We start from the raw sequence: 23379 nt of genomic DNA, 5'->3' as shown, positions 1-23379 counted from the left end.
TTTATTTAGGCCTAAGCCAGCGCAAAACCTAAATGCACTACTGCCTGAGGGTTCAATGGTTCCTCCTTGTAGGAGGAGCACAAGCCACAGTGGGTGAAAGGTCCTTCCACCAACCTCGTCCTCAGTTTCTATTGTGTTTCTGACCACCCAGGACTGCACAGCAAAACATCTGTTTTGTTACCTTTGGGTCAGTTGATTGTGGACACTGGTCCCCCTTCTTGGTTGTTGGTGTCTACTGTATAAGCCTTATGCCTCGTACACACGAGAGGATTTATCCGCGAATACGGTCCAGCGGACCGTTTCCGCGGATAAATCCTCTCGAGGGTTTGTGCGGATTTTCATGCGATGGAGTGTACTCACCATCGCATTAAAATCCGCGCCGAAATCCTCTGGCGATGACGTGTCGCGCCGTCGCCGCGATTATGACGCGGCGACGTGCGCGACGCTGTCATATAAGGAATTCCACGCATTGCGTCGAATCATTACGACGCATGCGGGGGATCCCTTCGGACGGATGGATCCGGTGAGTCTATACAGACCAGCGGATCCATCCGTTGGGATGGATTCCAGCAGATAGATTTGTTTAGCATGTCAGCGAATATTTATCCGCTGGAAATCCATCCCAGGGGATAAATATCCGCGGAAACAGATCCGCTGGAGTGTACACACCATAGGATCTATCCGCTGAAACCCATTCGCTGGGATTTTTCAGCGGATGGATTCTATCGTGTGTATGGGGCCTTAAAGTTTCTGCCATCTTACCTGAGGGTTCCACTATTTTTTTCCATTGCCAGGTCTTACACAATAGGGAGGTTTGAGGGTGACTCCAGGCTGCTTCCCTTCTATCACTTCCTGGTCCTCATACCATTCTGTTTCCCTATAAATAGACATGCTCGGTGCACTTTGAGTTGCCTGAGCAACTTCCTGGTATCATATTTTATACAGCCTTTGATCATCTTTCATGTAAAGTAGTATGGGAAGCTCTGCTGACTGCAGTGGTTTCCAGGCTGTGCCATTCCTCCGGGGAGCTAAGGACCATGGTAAGTGGTCGGGACGGCTTTCAGAGTCGTCAAGCATCGCGTTAGTTGCTTTAGAGCAGTGGTTCTCAACCTGGGGGGGTCGGGACCCCCTCGGGGGTCAAATAATGATTTGCCAGGGGTCACCAGATCCTGGGCTGTTCCTGAAGCCTGCACTGTTCTCTCGGAAAGGGAGATGATAAGGGGAGGAACAAAGAAAAAGGGAGAGAAAGGAAAAAAATAGAGAGCAAGAAAGACAGGTAGAGGGAAAGATGGGGAAAAAAAACAAGGAATTAGGATAAAGAGAGATGAAAGGGAAAGAAAGGAGAACAAAGAAGAAGGGTGGTACATCCTAAAATGTACCATAAGGGGTTTTAATACTTTACGAGTGGAAGGGACTCAGGGAGAGCTAAATGTCCGTGGGTTAGGGGCGCGATTTACTTATCTTGCCTTGGGTGCTTTCAACTCATGCTATGAAAATAATTTTACTGTTAGGCCGCGTACACACGGTCGAACATGTTCGCTGAAACTGGTCCGCGGACCAGTTTCCGCGGACATGTCCGACCGTGTGTACGGCCTAGCGGACAGGTTTCCAGCGGACAAAAGTTTCTTAGCAAGCTAAGAAACTTGTCTGCTGGAAACATGTCCGTCGGACATGTCCGATGGTTAGTACACTTAATCGGACATGTCCGCTGGTTATGACGTGTAACCAGCGTCCCGAAATCCCGCGCATGCGTCAAATTGATTCAACGCATGCTTGGAAGCATTGAACTTCCGTGTTTGAGAATGTCGGTGTCTTCTACGTCACCGCGTTCTCTGTCCGCAGGGATTTTGGTCTGATGGTGTGTACACACATCAGACCAAAAGCTCCCAGGAGACATGTCCAATGAAAACGGTCTTGCGGACCGTTTTCATCGGACATGTCTCCTCGTGTGTACAAGGCCTTAGAGGGAAAGATGGGGAAAAAAACAAGGAATTAGGATAAAGAGAGATGAAAGGGAAAGAAAGGAGAACAAAGAAGAAGGGTGGTACATCCTAAAATGTACCATAATGGGTTTTAATACTTTACGAGTGGAAGGCACTCAGGGAGGGCTAAATGTCCCTGGGTTAGGGGCGTGAATTACTTGTCTTGCCTTGGGTGCTTTCAACTCATGCTATGAAAATAATTTTACTGTTAGGGGTCCCCACAACTTGGAACATTTTATCAAGGGGTCACGGCACTAGAAGGTTGAGAACCACTGCTTTAGAGGGTAGGAGAGACATCAGGGGTCTAATAGTCCCCTGATGTCTCCATGATGAGCCCAACGCTATCACAAGGGGACTTGTTCACCACCTTGTGAGAGCAGTAAATTAAATGGAAAATAAAATTTAAAAAAAGTAAAAAAAAAACATAAATAAAATAAAAATAATTTAACAAAAAAACTGAAAGCACCCTTGTCCCCCTGTGTATACATGAAAATGCACACCTAGGTTGGGCAATCGCATGTAAACAGTAGTGGTGCGCCGAAATGAAAACTCAGCTGAAAATGAAAAATTAGGATTTTGTAGCTGGCGTTTTTGCATTGAAGTAAATGGGATGCGATTTTGCATTTGAAGTCAATATGGCACTTTTTTTGCATTGAAGTCAATTGGACATGGTTTTGCATTGTAGTCAATGGGAATGCGATTTTGCTTTGAAGTCAATGGTGCATGATTTTTTTTTCTTTTTTAACCAAAAATATGTAGCAGAATACATATTAGTCTAAAAAAAAGTATGAAGAAATTCGATCTTCTATTTTTTTTTTTTTTATTGGATATGTTTTATAGCAGAAAGTAAAAAATATTGTTTTTTCTTTTCAAATTGTCTGGCTTTTTTTGTTTAACACAAAAAATATAAAAAAACGCAGAGGTCATCAAATACTACCAAAATAAAGCTCTATTTGTGGGGGGGGGGACATCAATTTTATTTGGGTACAGCGTCGGACAACTACACAATTAAAGTTAAAGCCAGTTAAAATAACGTAGTGCCATATCGCAAAAAAATGGGCCGTTTGGGAGGGGGTTAAATCTTTAGGAGCTGAAGCGGTTTTTCCTAAAAATTACAGTAGCATTTTGATAAATAGTAACATTTTGATAAATATCGTGTGACACAAACATTGTAACAGCCACCATTTTATTCTCCATGAACTCTTTTTATTTAGAAAATATGTTTTTTTGGGAGTTCTAAGTAATTTTATAGCAAAAAAAATCAGATTTTACATGTGTAAGAAAAGAAAAAAAAAATAGATTGGACACCAAGTTTAAAAATAAAAAAGATACATTTGATCTGAGCAATCGTGTTTTCTTAGATTCGTACATACGGTACTCTGCCAGGTGTGCGTAAACCTTGTATGTTGCCAGGGGGTGGGAGACTTATTCACCATGACTGTGTTGTAGAGACTGTTCTGCAGGGCTTTTTTTCAGAGAATAGGTGTCGGAACTCCTCCTTTTTGAGTCACCCCTTGACTCCTCCCCTTACCCACCTTCGAGCACCGTTCCTTGGTTTCACCCCTTACCCACTTCCCAGTACTACTCCTTTTAGAGAATACAGAACCAAGTATCATTTTGTGGTGCTAAGTATTTTGTATGAAATGTATTATTGATAACAAGAAAGACAGTAAAATAGATCTAGCAAAAATGGACACCCTAGTGACAATAGATCCGCCCCCAGCAACAATGGACTTCCAACAGCCAGCAACATTAGACAGTAGATCCCCCCCAACAATAGATCACCCACCAGCAACAAAAGAACCTCCCCAGCAACAATGGACTTCCCCCCCCTGCAAAAATAGATCCCCTCCGGCAACAATAGATTCCGCAGCAACCAGGATGAATAGTCCCTCCAACAGCCAGGAACAAAGACCCCTCCCTCAACAGTAGATCTCTCCCAGCAACGATTAACCCCCAATCAACATAATACCCACCCCTAGCAACAATAGATACCCCATGAGCAACAGAAAACCTCCTCAGAAACAATAGACCCCCTTCCTCCGCAAAAAACAGATCCCTTCCAACAACAATAGATTCCCCAGCAGCCAGCATCAATAGACCCTTCAGCACACCCCAGCACCCCTTGCCATTACATACATTCGGTTCTGGAGGTGCCGGAACTGCGTTCTCCCTCGTTCCTGCTGAAAAAAAGCCCTGCTGTTCTGTGTTGCTGGTTGATGTGTGGGGCTTATTCACCACAGTTACATAGTTAGTCAGGTTGAAAAAAGTCTGTCTAGTTCAGACCTGGGCAAACTACGGCCCGGCGGACCTTTTAATCTGGCCCCCCCCCCCGCCGCCGAAATCGCGTTAACGTTAATCACCGCGGCGGGGAACATTACAGACAGCGTTCGTTTGAACAGCTGTTTTCCCCGCCGCGCATAGACACTCCCCCTTGGACGGATCTGTCCAATCGCGAGCAAGGGGGAGTCACATAGACACTCCCCCTTGCTCGCGATTGGACAGATCCGTCCAAGGGGGAGTGTCTATGTGACTCCCCCTTGCTCGCGATTGGACAGATCCGTCCAAGGGGGAGTGTCTATGCGCGGCGGGGGAAAACAGCTGTTCAAACGAACGCTGTCTGTAATGTTCCCCGCCGCGGTGATAACAGTAGGCAGGGCCGGGAGGGGTCACTGTGCCCATCACACGCAGCCACTTGTGCCAACACATGCAGCCACTTGTGCCAACACATGCAGCCACTTGTGCCAACACACGCAGCCACTGTGCCACCATAAATTGTCGCCACTGTGCCCATAAAACGCAGCCACTGTGCCCATAAAATGCAGCCACTGTGCCAATCACACGCAGCCACTGTGCCAATCACACGCAGCCACTGTTCCCATCAAACGCAGCCACTGTGCCAATCACACGCAGCCACTGTGCCAATCACACGCAGCCACTGTGCAATCAATTGTTGCCACTATTCCCAAACACAGCCACTGTGCCAATCACATGCAGCCACTGTGCCAATCACACGCAGCCACTGTGCCAATCACACGCAGCCACTGTGCCAATCACACGCAGCCACTGTGCCAATAACACGCAGCCACTCTGCCCATCAAATGCAGCCACTGTGCCAATCACACGCAGCCACTGTGCCAATCACACGCAGCCACTGTTCCCATCAAACGCAGCCACTGTGCCAATCACACGCAGCCACTGTTCCCAAACACAGCCACTGTGCCAATCACATGCAGCCACTGTGCCAATCACACGCAGCCACTGTGCCAATCACACGCAGCCACTGTGCCAATCACACGCAGCCACTGTGCCAATCACACGCAGCCACTGTGCAATCAATTGTTGCCACTGTTCCCAAACACAGCCACTGTGCCAATCACATGCAGCCACTGTGCCAATCACACGCAGCCACTGTGCCAATCACACGCAGCCACTGTGCCAATCACATGCAGCCACTGTGCCCATCAAACGCAGCCACTGTGCCAATCACACGCAGCCACTGTGCCAATAACACACAGCCACTCTGCCCATCAAACGCAGCCACTGTGCCAATCACACGCAGCCACTGTGCCAATCACACGCAGCCACTGTTCCCATCAAACGCAGCCACTGTGCCAATCACACGCAGCCACTGTTCCCAAACACAGCCACTGTGCCAATCACACGCAGCCACTGTGCCAATCACACGCAGCCACTGTGCCAATCACACGCAGCCACTGTGCCAATCACACGCAGCCACTGTGCCAATCACACGCAGCCACTGTGCAATCAATTGTTGCCACTGTTCCCAAACACAGCCACTGTGCCAATCACACGCAGCCACTGTGCCAATCACACGCAGCCACTGTGCCAATCACACGCAGCCACTGTGCCAATCACATGCAGCCACTGTGCCCATCAAACGCAGCCACTGTGCCAATCACACGCAGCCACTGTGCCAATCACACGCAGCCACTGTGCCAATAACACGCAGCCACTCTGCCCATCAAATGCAGCCACTGTGCCAATCACACGCAGCCACTGTGCCAATCACACGCAGCCACTGTTCCCATCAAACGCAGCCACTGTGCCAATCACACGCAGCCACTGTTCCCAAACACAGCCACTGTGCCAATCACATGCAGCCACTGTGCCAATCACACGCAGCCACTGTGCCAATCACACGCAGCCACTGTGCCAATCACACGCAGCCACTGTGCCAATCACACGCAGCCACTGTGCAATCAATTGTTGCCACTGTTCCCAAACACAGCCACTGTGCCAATCACACGCAGCCACTGTGCCAATCACACGCAGCCACTGTGCCAATCACACGCAGCCACTGTGCCAATCACATGCAGCCACTGTGCCCATCAAACGCAGCCACTGTGCCAATCACACGCAGCCACTGTGCCAATAACACGCAGCCACTCTGCCCATCAAACGCAGCCACTGTGCCAATCACACGCAGCCACTGTGCCAATCACACGCAGCCACTGTTCCCATCAAACGCAGCCACTGTGCCAATCACACGCAGCCACTGTTCCCAAACACAGCCACTGTGCCAATCACATGCAGCCACTGTGCCAATCACACGCAGCCACTGTGCCAATCACACGCAGCCACTGTGCCAATCACACGCAGCCACTGTGCCAATCACACGCAGCCACTGTGCAATCAATTGTTGCCACTGTTCCCAAACACAGCCACTGTGCCAATCACACGCAGCCACTGTGCCAATCACACGCAGCCACTGTGCCAATCACACGCAGCCACTGTGCCAATCACATGCAGCCACTGTGCCCATCAAACGCAGCCACTGTGCCAATCACACGCAGCCACTGTGCCAAAAACACGCAGCCACTCTGCCCATCAAACGCAGCCACTGTGCCAATCACACGCAGCCACTGTGCCAATCACATGCAGCCACTGTGCCCATCAAACGCAGCCACTGTGCCCATCAAACGCAGCCACTGTGCCAATCACACGCGGGCCACTGTGCCAATAACACGCAGCCACTCTGCCCATCAAACGCAGCCACTGTGCCAATCACACGCAGTCACTGTGCCATCAATTGTTGCCACTGTGCCCATCACACGCAGCCACTGTGCCATCAATTGTCGCCACTGTGCCCATCAAACGCAACCACTGTGCCATCACACGCAGCCACTGTGCCATCACATGCAGCCACTGTTTAATCAATTGTTATTGATTAAACAGTGGCTGCCTGTCCCCAGCCTCTGTCCCCCTCCTGTGTCATGTCCCCAGCCTCTGTCCCCCTCCTGTGCCATGTCCCCAGCCTCTGTCCCCCTCCTGTGCCATGTCCCCAGCCTCTGTCCCCCTCCTGTGTCATGTCCCCAGCCTCTGTCCCCTTCCTGTGTCATGTCCCCAGCCACTGTCCCCCTCCTGTGTCATGTCCCCAGCCTCTGTCCCCCTCCTGTGCCATGTCCCCAGCCTCTGTCCCCCTCCTGTGCCATGTCCCCAGCCTCTGTCCCCCTCCTGTGCCATGTCCCCAGCCTCTGTCCCCCTCCTGTGCCATGTCCCCAGCCTGTCCCCCTCCTGTGTCATGTCCCCAGCCTCTGTCCCCCTCCTGTGTCATGTCCCCAGCCTCTGTCCCCCTCCTGTGTCATGTCCCCAGCCTCTGTCCCCCTCCTGTGTCATGTCCCCAGCCTCTGTCCCCCTCCTGTGTCATGTCCCCAACCTCTGTCCCCCTCCTGTGCCATGTCCCCAGCCTCTGTCCCCCTCCTGTGCCATGTCCCCAGCCTCTGTCCCCCTCCTGTGCCATGTCCCCAGCCTCTGTCCCCCTCCTGTGCCATGTCTATAACAAGTACTCGTACCAGTTTTCCAACAATGATATTTACTGCTTTTTATAAAGAAATAGATTTTATGCAGTATTGAGTTTAGCCTTTTGGCCCGGCCCTCCAAAATATTTTTAGTTTCTCATGTGGCCCCATCGAAAAAATAATTGCCCACCCCTGGTCTAGTTCAACCATTAAAACAAAAAAGATATCATACAAATCCCATATACCCAATTCTATACCCACAGTTGATCCAGAGAAAGGCAAAAAAAAACAGCAGAGCATGATCCAATTTGCTACAGCAGGGGAAAAAATTCCTTCCTGATCCCCCGAGAGGCAATCGGATATTCCCCGGATCAACTTTACCTACAAATCTTAGTACTCAGTTATATTCTGTACATTTAGGAAAGAATCCAGGCCTTTCTTAAAGCAATCTACTTAGCTGGCCAGAACCACCTCTGGAGGGAGTCTGTTCCACATTTTCACAGCTCTTACTGTGATGAAACCTTTCCGTATTTGGAGGTGAAATCTCTTTTCCTCTAGACGTAAAGAGTGCCCCCTTGTCCTCAGTGTTGACCGTAAAGTGAATAACTCAACACCAAGTTCACTGTATGGACCTCTTATATATTTGTACATGTTGATCATATCCCCCCTTATTCTCCTCTTCTCAAGAGTGAATAAATCTAGTTCTTCTAATCTTTCCTCATAGCTGAGCTCCTCCATTCCTCTTATCAGTTTGGTTGCGCTTCTCTGCACTTTCTCCAGTTCCCCGATGTCCTTTTCGAGAACTGGTGCCCAAAACTGAACTGCATATTCCAGATGAGGTCTTACTAATGATTTGTACAGGGGGGGGGGGGGGTGATATCTCTTTCTGGAGTCCATACCTCTCTAATACAAAAAAGGACTTTGCTCGCTTTGGAAACCGCAGCTTGGCATTGCATGTCATTATTGAGCTTATGATCTTCCAAGACCCCCAGATCCTTCTCCACTACAGATCCCCCCAGTTGTACTCCCCCTAGTACAGGGCTCGACAAATCCCGGGCGCCAGGTCGCCATGGCGACTAGAAATAGGGTCCTGGCGACTTGGCTTGGAAGGGGGGCAATTTTTTTTTGAGCTGGCGCCATCTGGTGGTGAGCCGTTGGTATTAGAAGTTATTACCACCAGATGTGTAAGCTGGCGCCATCTGGTGGTGGCCGTTGGTATTACAAGTTAAGCATTACAAGTTAAACAGCAATTCTAATGTAATTTTTCACTATTTTCACTGCCATCTTCTTCCCTCTAATTAGAACCCCCAAACATTATATATATTTTTTATCCTAACACCCTAGAGAATAAAATGGCGATCGTTGCAATACTTTCTGTCATGCCGTATTTGCGCAGCGGTCTTACAAGCGCACTTTTTTGGGAAAAAAATACACTTTTTTTTATTAAAAAAATAAGACAACAGTAAAGTTATCCCCATTTTTTTAAATATTATGAAAGATAATGTTACGCCGAGTAAATTCATACCCAACATGTCACGCTTCAAAATTGCGTTCACTCGTGGAATGTCGACAAACTTTTACCCTTTAAAATCTTCATAGGCGATGTTTAAAAAAATCTACAAGTTGCATGTTTTGAGTTACAGAGGAGGTCTAGAGCTAGAATTATTGCTCTCGCTCTACCAATCGCGGTGATACCTCACTTGTGTGGTTTGAACACCGTTTACATATGCTGCTCACGTATGTGTTCGCTTCTGCACGCAAGCTCGTCGGGACGGGGCGCGTTTTCTGGCTCCTAACTTTTTTAGCTGGCTCCTAGATTCCAAGCAAATTTGTCAAACCCTGCCCTAGTATGTGTGATGCATGCATATTCTTAGTCCCCAAGTGCATAACTTTACATTTATCAACATTAAACCTCATCTGCCACTTAGTCGCCCAATTAGACAGTGCACCATGGCCGTCTTATAGAAACTGTTGTGTTACTGGTTGATGTGTGGGGCTTATACATAGTTGAAGACCTGGGTGGTAGGTTGGGGAAACGTCTGCCACAATATTCTTTCTCTATGATGACATTGTGACCCCTCCCTCGTAGGGTAGTCAAGATGGACCCTGAGGATCGGGTATGGACCACAGCGGAGAGGAACACTCTTCTGAACTTAATCCAGGATGGGGGCTTCATTCCAGGGCTGACGCAGGAATTTGTTTCGAACAGGGCTACCTTCGAACGCCTCAGTGTCCTACTGAACCGCTGCAACATCAGAGTCAGGTGAAGGGATCATTTAATGCGTCATTATAGTAAACGGGACTGAAAAATTATTTTTGGGTTGTAAAATTCACTATTTTAGGAAATGTTCCTGCCTGTAACCAACCTGGGGCTGGGGAGGACCCAGGCGGTAGGCACCCATTTGGAAGACTCAGCACAAACAGCGGTTGGGAATGTGATATATAGTGTTAACAGCACCAGGTACAGCAATTGAGCCTCTTCAACAGTTATAACTGAGCGTCAACACCCACAAAGGAGACGGAACTTCAGCAGGAGAGTGGAAGGCCGATGCTGGCGGCACCTGACACAGAGGCGGAACGAAGGCAGATGCAGTGAGCTCAATAGTGGAGATGTCTCCAAAGTAGTCTGTGCCAATCCCTATATTGTTCCTCTTCCTCTGGAACCTGCCCCTGCGATTGGTTCACTCTCCCTGACCACTGGGTCCCAGGTATGGTATTTGGATTGTTACATTGGTCTAAGTTGGAGTTCTTTGTTAACTTCTTTGGCCTCCCGAGGTGATAGTGTTCAGGCCTGGAGATTCCCCACTTAGGTCTGAGCACTGCATCCTAGAAGGAGATCACATGCAACCCCATACCTGGAAGAAATGGGTATCTACAGTAGGTGCACGCGATATTGTGTCAATCTCGCTCCCTTTCTCGGCGAGATTGAGCACCTACGAGCCCCATCGCGGGAGCCAGCGCCGAGCTGGCTTGCCGCGATAGAGACAAAGCCGTCATAGAAGCGACGGGAGATCCGACTTGGATTCCCGCCAATTCTACACGTGTGCGGCGTTTGTTATGAATCCTGAGGGGGAAGTCCCCGCCGGATTTTAAATAAAAATTCGGCATTGGGTTCCCCCCTCAGGAGCATACCGGGCCCTTAGGTCTGTTATGGGTTGTAAGGAGAGCCCCCCTACGCCAAAAAAACGGCGTAGGGGGTCCCCCTACAATCCATACCAGACCCGTATCCAAAGCACGCTACCTGGCCGGTCAGGAAAGGAGTGGGGACGAGCGAGCGCCCCCCCCCTCCTGAGCCGTACCAGGCTGCATGCCCTCAACATGGGGGGGTTGGGTGCTCTGGGGCAGGGGGGCGCACTGCAGCCCCCCCACCTCAGAGCACCCTGTCCCCATGTTGATGAGGACAGGGCCCCTTCCCGATGTCCCCGTTGTCGGGGTATGCGGGCGGGAGGCTTATCGGAATCTGGGAGCCCCCTTTAATAAGGGGGCCCCCAGATACCGGCCCCCCACCCTAAGTGAATGGATATGGGGTACATCGTACCCCTAACCATTCACCTGTAGGAAAAATGTCAAAGTTAATAAACACACCACACAAGGGTTTTTAAAATAATTTATTTTTCTGCTCCGGAGGCCCCCCCTGTCTTCTTTATTAGCTCTTCTACCAGGGGGAGCTTCTTCTTTGACGTCTTCGGGTGGGTGGGGGCCGGGTGGGGGCCGCCGTCTGGTTCTCTTCCACCGCCGGGGGCGTCTTCGGCGGGGGGGCTTCTTCTTCCGCTATCCCGATGGGTCTTCTCCGCTAACCGGGGGGTCTCCTTCTATGTTCGCCGCTCTCCGCTGTTGACTCGGCGCACCCCGGTTCTTCCTCCAGCTGTCCGGTGCCTTCTCCTTCAGCGCTGAACGTCTATCTTCTTCTTCCGTGCTGTGACGTATTCTTCTTCTTCCGGGCTGTGACGTCATCTTCTTCACTTCTCCAGATGTTGACACGCCGGCTCTTCTCGCTGAAATGGCAGGTGCGCTGCTTTCATCGGACCTATATAGGCCTCACAGTCCCATCATGCTCTGTACCTACCCATGTGATACCTACCCACGTGGGTAGGTATCACATGGGTAGAAGTAGAAGACGTCACAGAACAGCGGAAGAAGAGGAGAAGACGTCACAGAACAGCGGAAGAAGGAGAAGGCACCGGACAGCGGGAGGAAGAACCGGGGTGTGCCGAGTCAAGAGCGGAGAGCGGCGAACATAGAAGAAGACCCCCCGGAGCGGAGAAGACGTCACAGAAGAGCGGTGAAGACCCCGGAGAGCAGGAGAAGACCCCCGGAAATCGGAAGAAGAAGCTCCCCCTGGTAAAAGAGCTAAAGAAGACAGGGGGAGCCTCCGGAGCAGACTAATAAAATATTTTAATACCCTGTGTTATTTATTTGTGTTTTTACCACTTTTCCTCCAGGTGAATGGGTAGGGGTACGATGTACCCCACATCCATTCACTTAGGGTGGGGGGCCGGTATCTGATATCTGATATCTAATATATTATTAAAGGGGGCTCCCAGATTCTGATAAGCCTCCCGCCCGCATACCCCGACAACCAACGGCCAGGGTTGTCGGGAAGGGGCCCTGTCCTCATCAACATGGGGACAGGGTGCTCTGAGGTGGGGGGGCCGCAGTGCGCCCCCCTGCCCCAGAGCACCCAGCCCCCCCATGTTGAGGGCATGCAGCCTGGTACGGCTCAGGAGGGGGGGGGGGGCGCTCGCTCGTCCCCACTCCTTTCCTGACCGGCCGGGTAGCGTGCTTTGGATACGGGTCTGGTATGGATTGTAGGGGGACCCCCTACGCCGTTTTTTCGGCGTAGGGGGGCTCTCCTTACAACCCATAACAGACCTAAGGGCCCGGTATGCTCCTGAGGGGGGAACCCATGCCGAATTTTTATTTAAAATCTGGCGGGGACTTCCCCCTCAGGATTCATAACAAACGCCGCACACGTGTAGAATTGGCGGGAATCCAAGTCGGATCTCCCGTCGCTTCTATGACGCGCACGTTGGAATGTGCTGTCACTATTCCAGTGAGTGCGAGATCTCGGCACCATGTCGCCGAGAATCAGCGCGATGCTGTCATGCTAAAAACACAATATCACAAACACCTACTGTATTAATGACTCTCTTGAAGGTGAGCACAGCAAAGGTGAGTATTGGCAAGTGTGGGTTCTTCTTACAAGAGCAAAAGGGACAAAACACGTCTTATAGAGAGAAATTGCTGCTCACCCCGAAAATGGCGTCAGAGAAATTTTCCCCAATGGGGTTTTTAGGCAGCTCAAATAATAAGTTAGGATGCAATGTGTAAAAAAGGTTTATTATGAATAACACATACAAAAGGGGGGATGGGAGTATAGTTAAAGCGGGGGTTCACCCTAAAAGAAACATTTTTTTTTTGTCTACCACTCACAGTTTAATCCATTAGTTACGTTTCATACTCCCCGCGGGGAATGGGCGTTCCTATGAAGAGGGGAACATGATTGACGGCCGGCTATGGCGCGTCACGCTTCCCGAAAATAGCCGAAATAGGACTTGTCTCTTCAGGGCGCCTGCGCAGTCAGCTCCTAGTGTGTGCGCAGGCGCCGTATAGCGCCGTGAAGAGCCGAGTCCTACTCCGGCTATTTTCGGGAAGCGTGACGTGCCATAGCCGGCCGTCAATCATGTTCCCCTCTTCATAGGAATAGTCTGAAATGAAACTAATGGATTAAACTGTGAGTACGGCGCAAAAAATAAAAAATAAAGGCATACTGTAGCTCACGCTAGTATGCTGGATGGCATGGTAGAAACTTGTTTTTTAGGGTGAACCTCCGCTTTAAGATATGAGTTGCGGTATTACAAAAGCATAAAAATTCCATAACTTTTTACAGCACACAACAGGTTAATATACAGCTTGATAATCATAAACATAGCATATATAAATTAGATCCTAACACGTTTCGACCCTAAAGGTCTTCTTCAGAGGTTTTTGTTGTGACTGAAAATAAATTTACAAAAATTATTTATTAATGTTATATATTTTTATCGACTGTCCCCCTGCCCTGGCCCCGTCTGTATATGGGCACCTGTGGAAAAGAGGGGGGAGGGGGGAAGAAAAACAAAAATGCATATAAAAATAAAAAAGAGAAAAAGTTAAAATAGATATGAAAATAGTTTTTACCAAATAGAAGAGTATGGAACAGTCCAAGTCAAGCTTCTTCGTCGCAACAAAGGTGGTCCAGCTGGTTCCCCGGATGATGTTCCAACCTCAAGGTGCTCCCACACAGGCGTCCCAATGAATTGCTGAGTGATCATGTGTAACTCTACAGAGGGTCACCAGGTAGGGGGTGACGCCCGACACGGTGGTGGGTAGGGGGGGAGGGAGCGGAAGGGTTTTTTTTTTCCGCCTGCAGCAAAATAATTAGAAGGCATTATTAAATTAGGATATTAATGGTGTGTGTGTGTGTGTATATGTATATTCATAAAACACACCTTGTATTGGTTAATTTGGATCCCATAAATGACCAGCCCTGACAGATCCCAAAATTACTAAAGTTAATTAAAAATAAATGAAACTAAATTTATTATTTATTATCATTATGTAATAGTATCGTATTAATTGGAATTAAATTGGAATAATCTCCTGATACGCCGTCGTATCTCTTGTTCTATCTATGCGGCTGATTCATAGAATCAGTTAGGCATAGATAGCCAGAAGATCCGACAGGTGTAATTGTTTTACACTGTCGGATCTTAGGATGCAGTACCGCGGCCTCCGCTGGGGGGAGTTTGCGTCGTAAACCAGCGTCGGGTATGCAAATTAGGAGTTACGGCGATTCCCGACGGATTTTCGCGTTCGCTACGTCACTGCTAGTCTAGTTTCCCGTCGCAAAGTTAGTCGTCGTTTTGGGTGCCTTAACTTTACACAGCACACGTATGTGCTGTATAAAGTATGGCCGTCGTTCCCGCGTCGAAATTTCAAAAATAACGTCGTTTGCGTAAGCCGTCCGGGAATACGGAATTACGCTACGCGCGTCGCCGTTTGAAAAAATTACGTCACGGCGCGCAAAGCACGACAGGAATTACGGAACGGAGCATGCGCAGTAGGTCCGGCGCGGGAGCGCGCCTAATTTAAATGGCACACGCCCATTTAAATTGGCCCGCCTTGCGCCGGAGGAGGTTTTCATCGCAAGTGCTTGGTGAATCAGGCACTTGCGATGAAAACTTGCGGCGGTGTAACGTATCTACGATACGTTACGCCGCCGCAATTCTTCGTGAATCTGTCCCTTTGTTCCCTGGTCATGAAATGTACTTTGGCGGGTCCGGAAGTAGTTAATTGAAAACCTGATCAGAATGAAAGGGTCCATATTGTGTTTGGGTTGGATGGAGATTGTGGATCAATCAGAATCTCTGAATCATAACATAACGAATAAATCCATAATTTTGTTCCTTTCCTTATGTTATGATTCAAAGATTCTGATGGACCCACCCCCATCCTAAATGGCGCATGTTTAGGAGATATTTCCAGTACCTATAGGTAATCCTTTTTATAGGCTTACCTATAGGTACAAATTACCAATGGAGGTTTACAACCTCTTTAACCACTTCAGCCCCAGAAGAATTTACCCTTTTCCTGACCAGAGCACTTTTTGAAATACGGCACTGCGTCGCTTTAACTGACAATTGCAACGTGGCACCCAAACAAAATTGGCGTCTTTTTTTCCCCATAAATAGAGCTTTCTTTTGGTGGTTTTTATTTTTTGCGCTATAAACAAAATAAGAGCGACAATTTTGAGAAAAAAACAATATTTTTAACTTTTTGCTATAATAAATATCCCCCAAAATATATATATATATATATAAAAAAAATTATTTCTCAGTTTAGGCCGATATGTATTCTTCTACATATTTTTTATAAAAAATAAATAGAAAAAAAACGCAATAAGCGTATATTGATTGGTTTGTGCAAAACTTATAGCGTCTACAAAATAGGGGTTAGGTTTATGGCATTTTTTTTTTTTTACTAGTAATGGCGGCGATCTGTGATTTTTATCTGACTGCGACATTGCGGCAGACATATCGAACACTTTTGACACTATTTTGGGACCATTGATACTTAAACAGCGACCAGAGCTATACGAATGCACTGATTACGATGTAAATGTCACTGGCAGGGAAGGGGTTAACACTAGGGGGCGATCAAGGGGTTAAATGTGTTACCTAGGGGGTGATTCGAACTATGGGGGGGGACTCACAAGGGGCGGAGACCGATCGGTTTTCCTCTGAACTGGGAACACACCATCGGTCACTGTTCACCTGACAGGACGTGGATCTGTGTGACAGGAAATCGCGGGTGCCCGGCGGACATCGCGGCCCCTGAGCACGTGCATCAACTCCCGAGTGACGCGGCAGGCACGCGCCCCCTAGAGGCCCAGGAAGCCGAGGACGTCATATGGCGGCAGCCCGGAGGGTCAGAGGGTTCCTGCTGCCGTCATATGACAATAGCTGGTAGGGAAGTGGTTAAATTACACGCAGGTGGACTCTATTTACTAATTAAGTAACTTCTGGAGGCAATTGGCTTCACTAGTTCTTAGTTAGGGGAATCTCAGTAAAGGGGGCTGAATACAAATGCACACCACACTTTGTTTGTAAAAAAATATATGAACGCCATTTATTATTTTCCTTCCACTTCACAATTATGTGTCACTTTGTGTTGGTCTATCACATAAAATCCCAATAAAATACATTTACCTTTTTGGTCGTAACATGACAAAATGTGGAAAGTTTCAAGGGGTATGAATACTTTTTCACGACACTTATGTGCAGGTCAGTTAGTATTGAACAGCTTAGCAGGAACAACACTTGAGTGCCCAGTTGATGGTGTCTTGACTGCAATGGAGACATGGGGCCAGATTCTGGTAGAAGTGCGGCGGCGTAACGTATCATAGATACGTTACACCGCCGCAATTTTTCATCGCAAGTGCCTGATTCACCAAGCACTTGCGATGAAAACCTACGCCGGCGGCCTCCGGCACAAGGCGGGCCAATTTAAATGGGCGTGTGCCATTTAAATTAGGCGCGCTCCCGCGCCGGACCTACCGCGCATGCTCCATTTCCGAACTCCCGCCGTGCTTTGCGCGAAGTGACGTCATTTTTTCGAACGGCGACGCGCGTAGCGTAATTCCGTATTCCCGGACGGCTTACGCAAACGACGTTATTTTTTAAATTTTGACACGGGAACGACCGCCATACTTTATACAGCAATACGATTGCTGTGTAAAGTTAAGGCACCAAAAAAAACGACTTACTTTGCGACGGGAAACTAGACTAGCGGTGACGTAGCGAACGCGAAAAACCGTCGGGAATCGCTGTAACTCCTAATTTGCATACCCGACGCTGGTTTACGACGCAAACTCCCCCCAGCGGTGGCCGCGGTATTGCATCTTAAGATCCGACAGTGTAAAACAATTACACCTGTCGGATCTTATGGCTATCTATGCGTAACTGATTCTATGAATCAGTCGCAGTGTAAATATGCAGTTAAGATACGACGGCGTAAGAGACTTACGCCGGTCGGATTTAATACAAATCTATGCGTAACTGATTCTAAGAATGAGGCGCATAGATACGACGGCTTCGACTCAGAGTTACAACGGCGTATCTGGAGATACGCCGGCGTAACTCGTACGAGAATCCAGGCCACTGTATGTACTTATGTGCAGGTCAGTTAGTATTGAACAGCTTAGCAGGAACAGCACTTGAGTGCCCAGTTGATGGTGTCTTGACTGCAATGGAGACATGGAGCTGATCTGTGCCATGTGCTCCCAGTATGAAATAATACATCTCTGTTCTCTGTCCCCTCAGCAAGCATCAGGTGGAGGCACAGTGGCAGCTTCTGAAGGAAGAATTCTGGAAACGCAAGTGGATGGTGGATGACGGTCTGTGCCCAGCTTCTGCGCTTACTTCGGATTTCCCATTCTATGAGGAGCTGGAGCAAATACTAATTTCACAAAAACCGGCCAAAGTCTGCAAGAGGGAGGCCGACAGCAGTGGTGAGTGCGGAGCTTACAGTGTAATGAACAATTATACAGGTATTGGGCCAGATTCACAAAGAGATACGACGGTGTATTATCTACAGATACACCGTCGTATCTCTGACTTACACTGGTCCTATCTATGCGCCTGATTCATAGAATCAGTTACGCATAGATAGGGCTAAGATCTGACAGTGTTACAATGTGTTACACTGTCGGATCTTTTTTTCAATTTAAAAATGGCGCCGGGGGCGTTCCCCCTGATTTACGATAAATAATATGTAAATCAGCGAGATACTCAAATTCACGAACGTACGCGGACCCGACGCAGTCTTCTTACGACGTTTCCGTAGCGGCTTTCCCGGCGTATACTTACCCCTTCTTTTATTAGGCGCAGCCAATGTTAAGTATAGCCGGCGTTCCCGCGTCGAATTTGAATTTTTTAACGTTGTTTGCGTAAGTCGTTCTCGAATACGGACGTCGTTTACGTAAGCGTCGAAACCACTGACGTCCTAGCGACGTCAGTGGGAGCAATGCACGCCGGGAAATTTCGCGGACGGCGCCTGCGCATTTAAATCGGCGCGGGAACGCGCCTGATTTAAATAGTACACTCCCCTAGCCGCGGAATTATAATTCCGCCGGGGGATTTAGGATCCGCCGTCGCAAGTTTGGAGGTAAGTGGTTTGTGAATTAGCCACTTGCCTCCTAAACTTGCGGGAGCGGATTTAATTCACGTAGATCGAGCGGATCTATAGATCCGCTGCGCTACGTGAATCTGACCCATTAAGTTATATAGCTTTGTAAAGCATTGAGCCAGTCACTACAGTTATACATGTATATAGCTCTGACATATACTGCTGTGTAAGGGGAGACCATGTGTCCTGGATTGCCCGGGACAGTCCCGCATTTTGCAGGTCTGTCCCGGGCACATTCATTCCAGGACAATACAGTGTCCCGGAATGAAACTGACAAAGCCACCCCCGGCCAATATGATGCCCCCAAAAAACACCTCCACACAAGGGCGGATCCAGAGTCTAGTCTCGGGAGGGGCACTGCCAGAAAATAAGGTGTTGCTTACAGAACTCTATTAGGTGTCCGATGTGTCCGCTGCAATGTTGCAGTACCGCTAAAAAATCAATGATCGCCGCCATTACTAGTAAAAAATATTTAAATATAAATGCCATAAATCTATCCCATAGTTTGTAGACGATTGTCAGGGACTGCAGACATGGTACAAGAGATGGTCAAAGACTGCAGACATGGTACAAGAGATGGTCAGAGACTGCAGACATGGTACAAGAGATGGTCAGAGACTGCAGACATGGTACAAGAGATAGTCAGAGAATGCAGACATGGTACAAGAGATGGTCAGAGACTGCAGACATGGTACAAGAGATGGTCAGAGACTGCAGACATGGTACAAGAGATGGTCAGAGACTGCAGACGTGGTATAAGAGATGGTCAGACTCTGCAGGCATGGTACAAGGGATGGTCAGAGACTGCAGACGTGGTATAAGAGATGGTCAGAGACTGCAGGCATGGTACAAGGGATGGTCAGAGACTGCAGACGTGGTATAAGAGATGGTCAGAGACTGCAGGCATGGTACAAGGGATGGTCAGAGACTAAACACATGGTACAAGAGATCAATGCAGCCTCATCAGTGCCCACCATTGCAGCCTCACTGTGCATATGAACGCAGCCCCACCTTTGTGTATAAATTCAGTCCCACTTTTGTATATTAATGCAGTCCCACTTTTGTATATCAATGCAGACCCACTTTTGTATATCAATGCAGACCCACTTTTGTATATCAATGCAGCCCCACTTTTGTCTATGAATGCAGCCCCACTTCTGTATATGAATGCAGCCCCACTTTTGTCTATTAATGCAGCCACACTGTGCATGGCACTCACCATGGCATTGCCTCGATCACACACAGCAGGTATCTCCTCTCCCGACGTGTGTCATGGAACAAACAGGAGCTGTAGGTCTGTGTTCGGCTCTAGCAAAGTCCCACCCTAGACGGGCTTGTGTGATAGACAAAACACTGATTCAATCAGTGTTCCATCTCCATCTACTATCACATGAGCAGGTCTAGCACAGGCAGCACAGCCGAACACAGACCCAGCTCTCACACACAGCCAGAGATGCCCGGTGTCATACACGCAGGAGAGAGGGGAGTGCTGCAGTCAGCTACAGCTCAAAGCAGCCTACCAGCCCTGGTGATGAGAGAGGGAGAGAGAGTTAGAGACTCGGCAGCGGGAGCTGCAGGCACCGCAAAGCAGTTTAAAAGCCAATGTGACATGATTGCCTCGGGGGGGGAGAGCAATTGCCATGTTGCCATGTTGCCCCCCCCCTGGATCCGCCGTTGCCACAAAGCAGTTTAAAAAATTTTTAAAGCCAATGTGACATGATTGCCTCGGGGGGGGCAATTGCCCTGTTGCCCCCCCCCTGGATCCGCCGTTGCCTCCACATCACCGCTTTACTCACTGACAGTACTTGTCCTGGCCGGGAATGCCAGGGGGAGCACAATCCCTGCCCCCTGCTTGTGATTGGAGAAATCATAAATCCCGCCTCTTGTGTCCAATCACTGTGATTTGATTCGTTACAGCACCAGCTGATTTTTGGGAAGGGAGGGTGTCCCTGAGTGGTAGTTTGGAAATGTGGTCACCCTCTGCTGTATTGTACAGAGAACACTCAGCCAGTCACATCAGTCTCTGACCCAGTGGAGCTTACACTGGAGGGGACTGGAGGAGATTAGTTATGAGGAAAGGTTGTGAGCGCTGAACCTATTCTCTCTGGAGAAGAGACGATTGAGAGGTGATATGATTTCAATGTACAAATACCGTACTGGTGACCCCACAATAGGGAGAAAACGTTGCCGCGGAAGGGACACGTGGCCATTCACTAAAATTAGAAGAAAAGCGGTTTAACCTTAACCACTTAACCACTTAAGCCCCGGACCAATATGCAGCCTAAAGACCCAAGGGGTTTTTACAGTTCGGGACTGCGTCGCTTTAACAGACAATTGCGCGGTCGTGCGACGTGGCTCCCAAACAAAATTGGCGTCCTTTTTTCCCCACAAATAGAGCTTTCTTTTGGTGGTATTTGATCACATCTGCGGTTTTTAGTTTTTGCGCTATAAACAAAAATAGAGCGACAATTTTGAAAAAAAAGCAATATTTTTTACTTTTTGCTGTAATAAATATCCCCCAAAAACATATATAAAAACATTTTTTTTTCCTCAGTTTAGGCCGATACGTATTCTTCTACCTATTTTTAGTAAAAAAAATCGCAATAAGCGTTTATCGATTGGTTTGCGCAAAATTTATAGTGTTTACAAAATAGGGGATAGTTTTATTGCATTTTTATTTTTTATTTTTTTTTTACTACTAATGGCGGCGATCAGCAATTTTTTTCGTGACTGCGACATTATGGCGGACACTTCGGACAATTTTGACACATTTTTGGGACCATTGTCATTTTCACAGCAAAAAATGCATTTAAATTGCATTCTTTATTGTGAAAATGACAGTTGCAGTTTGGGAGTTAACCACAGGGGGCGCTGTAGGAGTTAGGGTGCACCTAGTATGTGTTTACAACTGTTTGGGGGTGTGGCTGTAGGAATGACGTCATCGATCGTGTCTTCCCTATAAAGGGAATGACGCGATCGATGCGCCGCCATAGTGAAGGACGGGGAAGCCGTGTTTACACACGGCTCTCCTCGTTCTTCAGCTCCGGGGAGCGATCGCGACGGAGCGGCTATAAACAAATAGCCGCGCCGTGGTCCCGGATCGCTCCCCGAGCGGACCCGACCTCCGCATGTAGCGGGGGGGGGTCCCGATCGGACCCCCCACCCGCTAATAGGCGAGGACGTACCTATACGCCCATGTGCCTGTACGTGCCATATTGTGGACGTATATGTACATGGGCTGGTCCTTAAGTGGTTAAAGGGGTTGTAAAGACAAAAATATTTTCCTCTTAAATTAAAGTCTGACAGTAGCTGATAAAGTAAAAAGTAATGTTTTGCATTAGAACTAGTTTAATACATGTTGAAATCGAGCTGTTTTATTCACCTCTGTCACTCCTGAATCATTATTCTCACTGACTTCCTGGTTTGCGGTGCGCATTCATTCTTGCTACATCACTGCCTAATGGGAACTACAGTTCCTATTAGGTTTAGCCTCCATGCCTGTGAGGGATAAGAGAGCATATTCACGCAGGGCTGTAGTCATAGGGAGGGGGTGAGCACATTCTGCTTTCCACCATACAAAACAGCTCAGATCCTGGTGGAAAGCAAGAAGAGGAGAGACAGGAAATGGCATTTTCAAACCTGGATTACTGTATTTTGGAGGTCAAAAGGAAAAACGAGGTAAGTAATATTTAAATGCTCTAGCTTACAGCAATCAATTGATCTAATAAAAAACGAACCTTTAGTGTTCCTTTAAGCCCCGGACCAATATGCTGCTAAATGCCCAAAGGCGTTTTTACAATTCGGCACTGCGTCGCTCGTGCGACGTGGCTCCCAAACAAAATTGGCGTCCTTTTTTCCCCACAAATAGAGCTTTCTTTTGGTGGTATTTGATCACCTCTGCTTTTTTTATTTTTTGCGCTATAAACAAAAATAGAGCGACAATTTTGAAAAAAATGCTATATTTTTTACTTTTTGCTATAATAAGTATCCCCCAAAAACATATATAAAAAAAAAAATTTCCTCAGTTTAGGCCGATACGTATTCTTCTACCTATTTTTGGTAAAAAAAATCGCAATAATCGTTTATCGGTTGGTTTGCGCAAAATTTATAGCATTTACAAAATACGGGATAGTTTTTTTGCATTTTTATTTTTTTTATTTTTTTTACTACTAATGGCGGCGATCAGCCATGTTTGCGCAAAATTTATAGCATTTACAAAATACGGGATAGTTTTTTTGCATTTTTATTTTTTTTATTTTTTTTACTACTAATGGCGGCGATCAGCGATTTTTTTCGTGACTGCGACATTATGGCGGACACTTCGGACAATTTTGACACATTTTTGGGACCATTGTCATTTTCACAGCAAAAAATGCATTTAAATTGCATTCTTTATTGTGAAAATGACAGTTGCAGTTTGGGAGTTAACCACAAGGGGGCGCTGTAGGAGTTAGGGTTCACCTAGTGTGTGTTTACTAGTGTAGGGGGGTGTGGCTGTAGGACTGACATCATCGATCGAGTCTCCCCTATAAAGGGATCACTCGATTGATGCAGCCGCCACAGTGAAGCACGGGGAAGCCGTGTTTACATACGGCTCTCCCCGTTCTTCAGCTCCGGGGAGCGATTGCGACGGAGCGGCTATAAACAAATAGCCGCGCCGTCGTCCCGGATCGCTCCCCGAGGGAATCCGCCTGCCGCACGCAGCGGGGGGGGTCCCGATCGGACCCCCGACCCGCGGAAAGGCAAGGACGTATATATTCGTCCTTCTGCCTGTCCGTGCCATTTTAAATAGTCGTGAGGCGGGCGTTAAGTGGTTAAACCTTGTAGAGGGTTCTTTACTGTAATGCCCTGTGCACACGATCACTTTTTGTGCTGAAAAAAAATGTCATTTTTTATCATGGAAAAAA

General features: G+C 48.0%; 1 protein-coding gene across 2 annotated transcripts in view; it reads left to right on the top strand.

Annotated features, from left to right (window-relative positions):
• The window catches only part of LOC120928870, a 38113-nt gene that overhangs the window by 3989 nt on the left and 10745 nt on the right, over positions 1-23379 (top strand). For both annotated transcript variants that reach the window (XM_040339931.1, XM_040339930.1), the window contains exons 2-3: positions 9834-10007; positions 17608-17795. In XM_040339931.1, coding sequence (XP_040195865.1) covers positions 9834-10007; positions 17608-17795 — 362 coding nt within the window. The remainder of the gene's footprint in view (positions 1-9833; positions 10008-17607; positions 17796-23379) is intronic.

Source organism: Rana temporaria, chromosome 2 (genome assembly GCF_905171775.1).
Source record: "Rana temporaria chromosome 2, aRanTem1.1, whole genome shotgun sequence".
Taxonomy (NCBI): Eukaryota; Metazoa; Chordata; class Amphibia; order Anura; family Ranidae; genus Rana; species Rana temporaria.
The sequence above is the reverse complement of the archived record's forward strand: the minus strand, read 5'-3'. Positions and strand labels throughout refer to the sequence as shown.